The sequence below is a fragment of the Artibeus jamaicensis genome, unplaced genomic scaffold (assembly GCF_021234435.1).
Source record: "Artibeus jamaicensis isolate MK-2021 breed Jamaican fruit bat unplaced genomic scaffold, CSHL_Jam_final scaffold_833, whole genome shotgun sequence".
Classification (NCBI taxonomy): Eukaryota; Metazoa; Chordata; class Mammalia; order Chiroptera; family Phyllostomidae; genus Artibeus; species Artibeus jamaicensis.
In genome coordinates, this window is record NW_026522056.1 from 23,331,698 (window position 1) to 23,343,841 (window position 12,144).

The window sequence follows — 12,144 nt, forward strand, 5'->3', positions numbered from 1 at the left end:
ACGACCGGGTTTACCTTGAACCATGGTGTAGAAGGAATCAATGGAGGACAGGTTGGAAGTGATGCTGACGTCCTCTTCCCGGCTGGATGACTCCAGGTCCACGGTGATAGCCTGGTCCATGTCGCCGTGAAGGTTTGTGACCACTCCGGTTGGAAAGGTGACGTTGGTCAGGCGACCTTCGCTGTCGTAGCTGAACACAAAGGCATCGACTGCATGTTATGCGGGGAACGGTGGCTCCCCTCATAATACAGTGCATCGCAACATCAGCCGCACAGTATCAGAAGGATATTTGTCTTTGTGCAAGAGCCGTGCAGGCTGAAGACTTCAAACATGCTTTGAAGTCATCAAAGGCTGTTTAACATAGAAAAACCTCACCGGCGACCGTGAGAGTAAACAGACCAGCTCTCCTTCCCAGTGCACGGTCCTTTGAAGTGTGCCCGGAACCCCCCGCACGTGTAATTTGCTGTTTCAAAGGGAACGTGTTTGCTGATACGAAATGCCTTCCTTTTCGCCCGTACTTTCCTTGAAGGAGATTGAATTCACCGTCACAGGAAAGTGTCGCCCACTTCTGCTCCTCATGGCAGTGCAACTGGAACGCGTGCAAAGCAGTGTGCATGTGTGCAAAGCAGTGTGCACGCGTGCACGCACGTTGCTGCGCATTTAAACGTCCTCTTTTAGCACCTTGAGACGTCCTTAACAAATTAATAAAATAAACTCTTTTAAGGGCTTTATTTCTCGGTGACGGGCATCTTTTATAATGGCAAATTGGGACGCAAAGGCTGGTCGGGACAGGGAAACCCTGTTTTGTCCACACTGACATTGTAGGGTCAGGTGGTATCACGAATGGTAGTTTATTATGTGTATGGAAATGAGATGTAGTATTTACTGACACTCAATGATTAGTTGCTTTCTTATTATACTTTCTTTTTTAGCATTGATATACCTAAATGTTAAGAATAGTTTATTTTTAAAAGATTTTATTTTTAGAGAGAGGGCAAGGGAGGGAGAGAACCATCAATGTGTGGTTGCCTCTCCTGTGCCCAAAGCTGGGGACCCGGTCGGCAACCCAGGCATGTGCCCGGATTGGGAATCCAACCAGCGACCCTTTGGTTTGTCGGTCAGCGCTCAATCCACTGAGCCACACCAGCCAGGGCAAAATGTTAAGATATATTTTAAGAAGCTGTGCCACAGTCACCACTGTGCATCACAGACACAACACTTCATTCAAGAATGGATTTTTCAGTGACTTCCCCATTTGCGGTAGCGCCAGAGGACATTTCAGAAATGACCATGTGGTTCGTAGAAAGAAAAAGAAACGCAAGTTATGGGTGAAAAAGCAGGGAACTTCCTTGGGACAACAACATACTTACGACCGGACTTCAGATGGATATGAAGGCTGCTTCATTAGTAAAAGGTCCAAGTGGCCTAGAGCCCAGAACCAAGCCCCCCCTCAAGTCAGCCCAGACGCGGTGCTAGTAGAGAGAAGGACAGAGGTGACCAGGGAAGGAAAAAGTGAAGACTATCTTAACAGAAGGGATAAATGTGGGGCCGCAAGGGGATGAAGGGTTAGTACTTCCACATGGGCGGAAAAATGAAAGTGTGCCATGGTTGGGCTCGGGTTGCGTCTCCCGACTGGGCCACACCTGGAAGTTCACATGCTGCATGCCGGGCCCCCCGCCTTTGTGTAAATCAGTGCTTGTGTTACGGTGGAGAACTCCTGCAGACGTTGCCAGCTGCCCGCGCTCTGCTGACCCCTGTCACTGCCGTCGCTCACCTGTCCCCCCCTCAATGCTTTTGCAGGTCTATGTTTTCTAGCTCCATTCAATCCACAGCAAACGTCACCTTTCTCCTGCAGACGGCACTTCTCCCACCTGTGCTCACGGGCTCACCGGGCGCCTCTGTCCTGCTGGGCAGCGAGCACCCCTGACGTAGGAAGCCGAGCGCTCTGCACAGAACACAGGGTGCTGAGCGCTCGGTTTCCAGTGGATTAGCCTTGGGACCTTTGGGAAATAAAAGTCCGAGTAACCTTTGTAGGCAGGGCAGTGAGAACAACTGCAGGGTGAGCTGGGATGCTCGAGGCCCAGGGACTCAGCAGCCCTGTGGGTTCGGCATTTGCTTTTCTGAGCAGCGGCTGGATCTGAGTTAAGGCACCAGTGGGGCTCAAGTGCCCACACCAGGTGGCCCCGGCGTGAGGGCCCTCAGAGCCTCTGCCTGGCTGGTCACCTCACCGTTTCTGAATGAGGTGACAGGGCGAGGAGACTGTGGACATAAAGAACGTAGGAGTCGGATGGGGAAGGAAGCCATTCCCCTGAAAACGAGTGAGGTGGTGAGGGCCCTCAGGGTGCCCGCAGTACAGGGGCAGCCAGGGCGGGGCCCCCGCCAGCTGGGGACCTAAGCCAAGCCTTGGCATAGATAAGGGACTGAGACCGGCGGAGGGGGCATGGGACGGCACTGCAGCCAGGACCACACAAAGTGAAGGGCTGAAGTAACTGGAAGGGGGCGGACGCGCCCAGCTGGAGTGGAGGGTCCTCTCGGTGGCCATGACACAGCATGGGAGGCCCCGGGTGGGCTTCGTCACTGGGGACTGTGGGAGCTGAAGGACATTGTCAAGGAGAAAGCCAGGGTTCAGTCAGGCCAATGACGTGGTGTTCGAGGGGCCCAGGGGCGAGGTGGCAGTTTGATCACTGAGTGCTTCTCAGACTTGATTTTACACTCCAGGAAAAAAAATCAGGGACCAACACAGGGCGTCTAAATGAAAAATGATTACCTGTTACCTCCACCATAAAAAAAAGGCTGTGCAGACAGATCAAAGATAGAAAGGACTGAACTTCGGGGTGAGAGAGTTCTCTCCAAGAAATAAGTAAAACTATGAAAAAAAATCCCCCACATCATCACTTTTTTTTTCCATTTCAGTGAAAACATTTTCACAGATTAGCACCTATGTCCAGAGAGACGAAAGCCAGGTGGACGAGCACATTAGAGTTTCTAGGGGACTGTGGAGAAGGGAGCGAAGACAAGGGGTCGAGGGCGGCTTCCAGGTACGTCTGGAAAGGCCAGGTGACCCCTTCTTGACCTGGACTAAGTCGGAAACGACGCACCAGCCAATGTCCAACTACCCTCTGGCACACGGGGGCCCTCGGGTTGGAGAGAGGCCGCCCCACCAAACCGATGCCTCTGGGCACATTCCGCGCTTCCGAGCAACTCTGTGGCTTTGCTGGACCGCACTGGCCTTGGCAGTCCACCAGCTCTGCCCAGCTCGTCTGTGTGAGCGTCCTTTTCTTTCATGAGCTTTGTGACTTGACAACGACTGCACTAGGCTCCAGGGAATTTGAAGAGCACGTCGACTCCATCCCCCCACCCTGCAGCCCGGGCCTCCTAGATTCCAGCTGGACACACAGCCCATTCTTTCCGCTCCACAGGAGCCCCTCCCAAAGGACTCTTGCTGAAAAGACAACCCCCCCCCCCCCAGGCGCTGGGCGACCCTCTGCTTGACCACTGATGGGATGCTCTGATTTGATGTGATGTTCGTCTTTTTGTTGTCTTTAATTGTGATTGTGGAGTGGTTTTTTTTGCCTAGACTTGCTGTTTTGGCCTTTGTGGTGTATTTTAAAGCGTCTTTTCAAGTTTCCTAAGCAGTGGGGTTATGGACGAATGCCCCGCAGATCAGCGCCTCAGCCTCACTCGGCCAAAAATGCGGAGAGCTCGTCCTGAGCAGAATCTCCTCTCCCCTCACAGACACCAAGTTCCCAACTCCTCACTCCGCTCTTCACAATGTCTCAGATGTTCACGTTCCCCTTCCCACAGCTGCCCTAGATTTAAAACGGGTCTTTTTGCCTCTCCCCATACTGACTCAATCTTCGGAAACTCCTCTCCGATAATCCTCCCAGGGAAAATCGACCTGCTCACTTGGTCCCGGCAAACGTCGATAGGCTGCTGATACTGCAAACCCATTCAAGTGGCCACGGTCTGCCCGTCCTGAAGACTTTCCTTAAAACCCAACGACGGCATTATCTATTGTCTTCAGTGCTTCCCCGTCAAAAGGCTTCTTTGATCAAACCTTATGTTTTTAACGTCCCCTTCTGTTGTTGAGAAAATCTGTGTGAACCAGAGCAGGGCTTTAGAGAAGCCAGTGAACCACAGACGAGAGCCAATTCCGACTCTGGAGAGGCAGGGGATGCGCGTTTTTGTAGGTGTCCAGTGCAGCCTCAAGCTGCATCGGCCTCTCTGAAAAACGAGACACGCACGCGTTGACTCCCACAGCCCTGGCGATGCCCCTCTCCCAACCCTCCCTCCCTTCCCTACAGCAGGGCCAGCGAGAGCCAGGCGAATGGACGTGTCCGCACCGGTTCCTCCAGGCAACACGGTCTGTTCTGAGAAGGGAAGACAGCAGCGGATTTGGGTTTGGGTACATTCTAGAGGCTTCTGGTTGGGGTCATGGTCATGTTCCTTCTGTGCCTTCCCCAGCCCAGATCCAAAGGACGGACTCCCATGAGACACGCACCTAAGCTTCCCCCCGCTGTGCCCCCTGCACAGAGCAATAATCTTGTCTTCCATCTGTGTTCCTCAGGTTCAAAGTTCCTTCAGTTTAACGGCCAGTGATATCCCCTCCACCAAAAAAGAAAGAATCCCTCCATCTTGCCTTCTGTTTAGCAGTGCGTTTTTCACCATGCTAACGTGTAACCACCTCTTGTCTGTCATTGCGGTAAAGTAGGACATGCTGACCCATCATGACAAAAACACGCGTCCATCACGCATTTGATCCTGTCTGAGGAAGGACGCGCACCAGAGAACCTGATGCAAACACGGGCTGGGTTGGACCCTGGAGAGCAGCTCTGTGATCTGTAACAGTAATTTCAGGAGAATTTACACCACAGCATTCTAGGAATGAATCTGAGATTCATGGATCGTAACAATGATCTCGTGGACAGATCATAATTTCTTTGAATTCTGCAGTGATGCTGTCGCTAGGAAATACTCAGATAGGCATATTCTGGGAGAACGTGCCAAATGCATCCATCGTTAAGGTAAGAAGAGCAATCAACCGACCCAAGTCATGGGTTCACCTGGCACTCTGCTGGCTGCTACCTGTACATCACCAAAGAAGACAGAAAACATGCAAACGGAGAACGTATTATTTTATGTGATTTTCATCCCAAGTGCTGAGAGGATCCTAAAGAGCAAAGGTCAGACTTGCATGGGGTTGGGGTCGGGGAGAGCTGCGGCTCTTGCAGTTCTTTCTGGGGACTTGCTGACGGGCCAAATTCAGCCCCGGTCGGCTCCATAAAACCAGAAAGGGTGGGAGCTGCAGTTCCAGGCACTAGTCTCTTTTTCAAACAGCCCCGATCCCATGAGTTCACAGATGAGGATGGATCCTTCCTCCCTCACCTCCGCTCCAGCCCTTTCTCTGAACATTGAGTCTAGTGATAGACAATCACAGACATATCTTACTCAAGATCAAATTCCAAAAAAGTGACCCAGTGTCTCTTCACAGCCATTACTGCATCAGAGAGAAGGCAGAGAGAAACCAGCCCAGCTCTGAGATTCAGGCCTTGCGAAAGAGGCCTCCAGGCAGGGCCTTGCAGAATTAGTTCCGTCTGGGGTTTGAGAGTCTGGGCTAGCCCTCGTTCTGAGAAGGGGCAGAGGTACGTCACTTAAAAATTTTTCTTTCTTGACGGAGGAGGGTAGACGTGAGCAGGACGCATCTTTTTTGTTTAGGTTAACGAGTCTTGGGCAGGTCTTGAAGTGCAGGCGTTAGCTAGACAGCTGAAGCTGAGGGAGATTTTTGCTCCAAAAAAATTTGTAAAACAGAACTATGCACACCCTCATTCTCCTGGATTTATTCCCAGGGGCCCTGAGTGCTCAGAGGATGAACACACCTTTGTCTTTTGTCTTCCTCTTTGTGTGCACTGGCCCGGGTTGTCTCATGCGCGACGCCCCCGGGAAACTGCTGTGCCGTGAGTGACAGCAAGAAGGGGTGCGGACATCCACAGTGAGTTGGAAAGGGTTAAGTAAGAAAGTAGGAAGCCCATTTGGAAAGAGAAATCCAACTCATTATTTTAAGTTGCTGTTACTAGTGTGGGCATAATGGAAAAAATATTATTAGGTATGACAGAAACACAACGCAGCTAACTATTTCAGCAAGGGAAATTTGGTCATTTGTTAAATAATGTTTCTTTTGAAATAAGCTCTGACCGGGGCCTGTGAAAAGTTGGGGAGAAATGACAGAATCTCAGATTTTTTAGAGTAGGAAGAGACTGTTGATAACTAAAAAGTCTTCCATGTTATAGGGGAAGGCGCAACATTCTGGAGGTGCTGTGACTGGCCAGGTCACACAGGGTAGGTGACAAAGGCAGGGCAGGGTGACCCAGGCCTTTAGTTCCAAGTGCCCTTTCTAGTCGGCCTGTGCTGCCTGTCGGAGAAGAGGCTGGATGGGGACCAGACAGAAAGTGGCTCCAAGGAACTAATGGAAGGTCGGCGACGTGGAAAACTGAGCCTGATGTCAAAAAAACTGGAAGTCAGCGGCTGCGGTGGATGGATTCCGAACCCAAGATGAACGAGTGTTTAGATAAAAATGTGGTCTATTCACATGCTTGAAGAGAGAAAGTCAATTATTTTCTTCCAAGACAATGAATATTCTTTCTGCCAAGTGTCAGGAGTGTGGGAAAGCAGACGAACGGTTAACCTTAGGCAGTTAAACAGCAAAAGGGGGTAAAAAAGGGGTAAACACAGAAACTGATGTAATGTATAAGAGGAATCACAGATGTGAAGTCTTCAAAAAGCTTAGGGTGCAGGATCCAGTAGCAGAAGGTGGACCCTAAAGTATCAACACGGGTACTGCCTTTCGTACTAAGGCACAGGAAACTCCAGTTTGCAAATTCGTATTTGCACGCTTTCCCCTGGTAACTAGATACCCTGCAATTCTCCTCAGTGCGACCCACTCCCACTCACGGCCTCAGAGCTTCCCGCAGCCGTACATGCACATCTCTAGCATTGGCGTCTCCTGGGTTCTCAGCAGCCATTTGGACCGAATGCTAGACTGGACTGCGGTAACCGCAAATTCACAGTGTCCAAATCTGCACTCCCCTTTGGTCTGCCAACCTGCTCTTGGCTGTATTGCCCTGTCCACTGAGTCACCCAAGCCAGGACGTCCTCCTTCATTCATCCTCACTCACTGGCTCCTGCCTTCACTTGCCAGGTTCCGTGTCATTTCCTAACAAGGACTCAACTTCCTTCTTGTTAATCTCAGTGCCCATCCCCCACTCAGGCCCGAGTTCATGAACTAGGTTTATGCTCTCCTAACCCCACTGCCCCCTCTGACGTTTTGTGCTTTTCTCCACTGAATGCAGCCTTGTATGATCCCAGACAGGCCCTGCTGCTTCCCGGTGGCATCCCTCCTTAGCGCCCGCCCGTGGGCCCAGATGGAAGACCCGCAGACCGGGCAGCGCAGCTGTCCTGATGGAACGGGGCTCCCCACACTCCCATTCTCACCCCCCCCACACACACACATCCTGGGCCCTGCTTCTCTCCAAAACCAGCCACGCTCTGCCTCCTGGAAGTGCTCTCTTCTAGAACGCTCGCTCTCTGCTTGCTAACCTTTCTTCACACCTTCCAAGACTCAGCTTACATTTTTAGTCCCTTGGGGATTCTTCTCACCTCCTGCCTCTCCCCACCCTCCCGCCTTCCCAGTGTGCGCAGCAGACTGTCTTTGCTTTTCCCCTTATCACGATTTCCTCCTCCAGCTCCCTCACTGGGCCCTGAGCCCCATGAACAGCCGGATGCGTCCTTGAGCTCCCCGCCCTCCCCAGACTCCAGCATCAGTGCCTGGCCAACAGCGGACTCCTGACTGAGTGACTGAGTGAGAGAAGAGATGGATGCCAGGGAACTCGTGGGGGAATGGGCGATGCCGGAGGACCAAAGGGCACGGGCGCAGCACCCAGCCTCTCTGCACCAAGGAGGGGTGAGGTAATTGAGTAATTTGCCAGGCAGGGCGCCTTTGCAACAGGACCCTTCAAGACTCTCATTCAGACAGTGGCACAACTGCTTTTGGAAAAGGTCCCTCCCTGGGGGCCTGTGTGACCTGGACGTATCCCGAATGGGACCTACCTCACCTCTGGGCACCGCCCTGTGTGAGGGAGAATGCAGTGTACATTAGAAACAAAGTCGAAAAACCAGAGACCCTGATTAAATTAAGAAGGCACGAAGGAACTAATCTTCCACGGAGTACGCACATGCAGATGTGAGCATGAAGGGGAAATACGACCTTTCCCACCAGCTTTAGATTATAAATGACCACGGACTAAACTCACTCCTGCAGGTCTAAAACGTGTAAGGTGAGTCATCCTATTGCTGGGTTTCTGTCGAAAATGCCTGGTGCGTTCAGGTCCGCGGCCATTCTGTCTTCCAGACCGTAACGTTCTTGTAGTCGTTCTTTTGTTACTACAGCTGACTGATTCAGCTTATAAGCATCATCTGTGGGGAAGGAACTTTCTTTTAAGTTGAGCAAGGCTTCCGTTTGCCTTTAGAAGAACTGGGGCTCCTTCCTCCTTTTCTACAGTTAACCCACAGGGAGGTCTTCCTTCTAGTGGGTGCTTGACACGTGTTCATTAAATACTTAAATTAATTAACTATTTCCTTAGACAAACTACAAGATTTCTTAGCCTCTGGTTCTTATACCGAATTTCCTAAAAATGCCTAGAGATTTTTAAAAAATCTTAATTTACATAACATTCAAATTCTTAAAAATAGATTTAAAGGGAACAAAACCTAGTGTTTAGCCAATTACAAAGGGGTACTTCTGTTTATCACCATTTCTCCGAAGCTCTGGGTTTACGAGATGTTCAGGGCGGGGAGGAATGGGATCCCCAAACACTGGGAGAGACATCGGAAAAGAGCGGTGTCCACATTAGTCCCGTACCGCTAGTGTCCAGGCCTTCCGGGACCTCCAGGACCCTGGGACATGGGCAAAGGGCTGAGGGTTAGGGTCGCGAGAAGCAAGGGGTGCTGAAGGCGCTTGTATTTGGAGATCATAGGAATGAACCAGAGATGCAGACAGTCTCCGGAAAATACCTAAATGCCCATCTTCAGTTCTGCGATCGTAAAACAACTACAACCACCAACAAACAACAACAACAAAACACAAAGTTCCCTTACACTGGTTGTCGACATGTAACTTTCTTGCCCTTTTACCAACCAATCCGCTCACATGGCTGGTCTGTGTGACTTAGTCTTGGCAGGAATCATTTGGCAACCGCTGGTGAGGGAACCGCTGAGTCTCTGAGGTGCGAGGAGGTCATACTGTCCATCTAATTTAGATGGTTTTCTGATTAGTTTGAAGAGGGAATTCAAGGCTTTTCCGACTGCACTTACTCATTCTTGAGCCTCTATGGAGTGATTTTTCATAGCTAGAACATTAAGTTGCTAAATGGCATGCACTGAAGGAGTTAATGTAGCTCTGTGACTAGGGACACTCTGCAAGTTACACTAAATAGCTGAGATTTTTTTATGGAGAAAATCTGACGAATTTGGTTTTTACTCTTTCTGGTGTCTTTTGGAATAATCTGAATAACATACAATTTCCCTCTTTCCCTTTCTGCTTTGAAACCAGGACAAAACTAATTATTTCTTAAAATTAGAGTGCAGGAGAAAATTGGTTTAAACCAAGTATTGACAAAGGTGTCGCCTCAGTCCTGTCCAGGTGGACGTTTGGAAGGGGCAGCAGCCACTTCCAACAGGTGTCCCTGGGAATACACAGTCTGGTTAAAAATTTAAAGCAAAATTATTAAACAGTTGGACAAAATCGCAAAAATGGAAATCAGCCATAACATTCCCCAGGATTTTAAGTGATTTCCTGATAAAAATCTCTTTGAATCATTCTTAATATCTGCAATGTTTTCTTCCATGAAGAAAGCGAGAAAAAGACAAAGGGATGATATGGGGGCGAACCACGCAGCATCCTCGGGTGTGTATTTGGAAATCGGGCTGCTGTATTTCCCATGCAGTTTTGCCAGAAATAACAATGAAACGTGGCTGCAGCACCGAGTGCACAGGGCTGGGTGTCGGGCACTATCCAAGGAGAGGGCTGGAGGAAGACGCCTCTGTGCTTTTGCTAACATCAGATACTCTTCCAGCAACACGTGTATGGAGGACGCCATGTGACCCTGATGTCAGGCTATCCATACGAACTCAGTGTCAACGAGGGTGGACCCATTTGTCTACCTTGGACTCACTGCCACCGAGTCGCCCAAATTCTCACACCTGCGGGGCGCTGCTAGAGTGTGCAGCAGCACTCCTGTTTGGACCGCCTGCCTCCCCTCCTCCGAGAGCCGTCCCTGACTGTCTCAGAGCCTGCATCAGTGGGAGCCGTGGGTTTGCCATGGGCACGGAGTTAACTCGTCACACAGAGAAAGGGCTCAGAAGCTCATTCTGGAACTGCTGAGCTTGAGTGGGGGACGATAAAGCACATGGATGAGGAGCCAGAGACCCACACACACCTGCCTAAAGGTGTGCAAGCTGACACGCACTGATCTGCTCTGTAAATCCGACTGTAACTCGCAGAAGAGCACCAGGTCTGCTCCACCAATGTGAAAGCTCCACATATTCCAAGTCCCTGCTTGGTGCTGGGCACCAAGCCACCACGTGGGCTTTCCCGACGCTGTCCTCTAACCAGACAGAAGAGCCAATACACCTTAACAGTTAGTGTTTTACGGGGGTGAGCAAGCAGAGAACTGTGAAATGCCATTTACTATTAAATAACTTATTCTACCGCCCCGTTCAATGCACTGGGTTTCTTTTGTGTGCATACGAGTGTGAGAACTGTGGCTTTGCTTTGGGTATGCACTTTTATTTATTTATTTTTTTTTAAAGATTTTATTTATTTCTTTAGAGGGGAAGGGAAGGAGAGAGGGAGAGAAACATGAATGTATGGTTGCCTTTCGTGCGTCCCCTGCTGGGAACTGGCCTGCAGGGGACCGGCCTGCAACCCAGACATGTGCCCTGACTGGAAATCGAACCACGATCGTGTGGTTCGCAGGCCCACACTCAATCCACTGAGCTACACCAGCCAGGTGGGTATGCACTTTTAAATGATCAATTTTCCGCAGGTGAGATCTTTTTGGTTTCCGTGGAATTGCTCAAGCTAAGAAATGGTAACATGTGATCCCTGTCTTTAAATGGCTGGAAGAGCAGTGTGAGACAGTCCCTCATACGAAGTGAAGACAGAAACTAGGGTTGTCACATTGTCATCACGCAAGGGGACCCCATTAGCTGGCCGAATGTCCCGTGTGCTGCCCAGCCAATTGGTGGATGAGGAAGTCTTAGGATGGTTTATTCAGTCAGTAATGAATAATTATCCAGCTCATGAAACACATTTGTCTAACACAGAGCTTTCAAAGCTGAGTTACAGCCCATCTGGTATCTACTGCACCCGGTACCTACTGGATCGCATATTCTGATACCTGCCGCAGTCCCCCTATCACGCCACCAACGGCACATCTAAGGGCACCAGCCACCGTTCTAACTTGTCACAATAGGGACACCACCCAAATACACACAGAAACTGCTGCCCAGGGGAAGATGAAGTGCAGGCTTCTGCACTTTAAATTCTGCGCACCCTAAACCGTCACCCTGGCCGATGTTATTGGTGACAGATGAGGCTCCCAGGTGGGGAGTCAGGTGTTCTTTCCCTGGAATGATCCTTTCTGATACCAGGTACAACAACATAGTTCAACTGCATTTGCACAAAAACATGTTTCCTATCTTCATTCCTCAACTTCTCCATACCACCATCTCCGAAGGAAATGGTACGGATGTAAATTTATACTTCTAATTATTTTAATATAAGGCCAACTAAAGAAGTCCACATTTCATAAAGTTAAAACAGGTTAAGCATGTGAGGTTAGGTAAGGTTATTTAAAAAAACCATCAGTAAAAATGGCAGTGTTACTACCTTCATCATCAACTACTGGTACAGAGAGGTCGGAACTGTTTCAGAGAGCGAGCAAGCATTTCTATGGTCTTCTTCCCAGGGAGACGAGGCAAGAACCAGCCACCGGTTGTATCAGACCCTTCTCCACGAACACTTACCTGTCTACATTTTGGTTTATTCCTCCACACCTCCATTCAACGAACAGCTGTTGGGAGAGTTCT

The 12,144-nt window shown here is 50.0% G+C and overlaps 1 protein-coding gene across 4 annotated transcripts in view; it reads right to left on the minus strand.

Annotated features, from left to right (window-relative positions):
- The window catches only part of TENM3 (teneurin transmembrane protein 3), a 558,635-nt gene that overhangs the window by 21,613 nt on the left and 524,878 nt on the right, over positions 1–12,144 (minus strand). For all 4 annotated transcript variants that reach the window (XM_053659855.1, XM_053659853.1, XM_053659856.1 and 1 more), the window contains one exon: positions 15–190. In XM_053659855.1, coding sequence (XP_053515830.1) covers positions 15–190 — 176 coding nt within the window. The remainder of the gene's footprint in view (positions 1–14; positions 191–12,144) is intronic.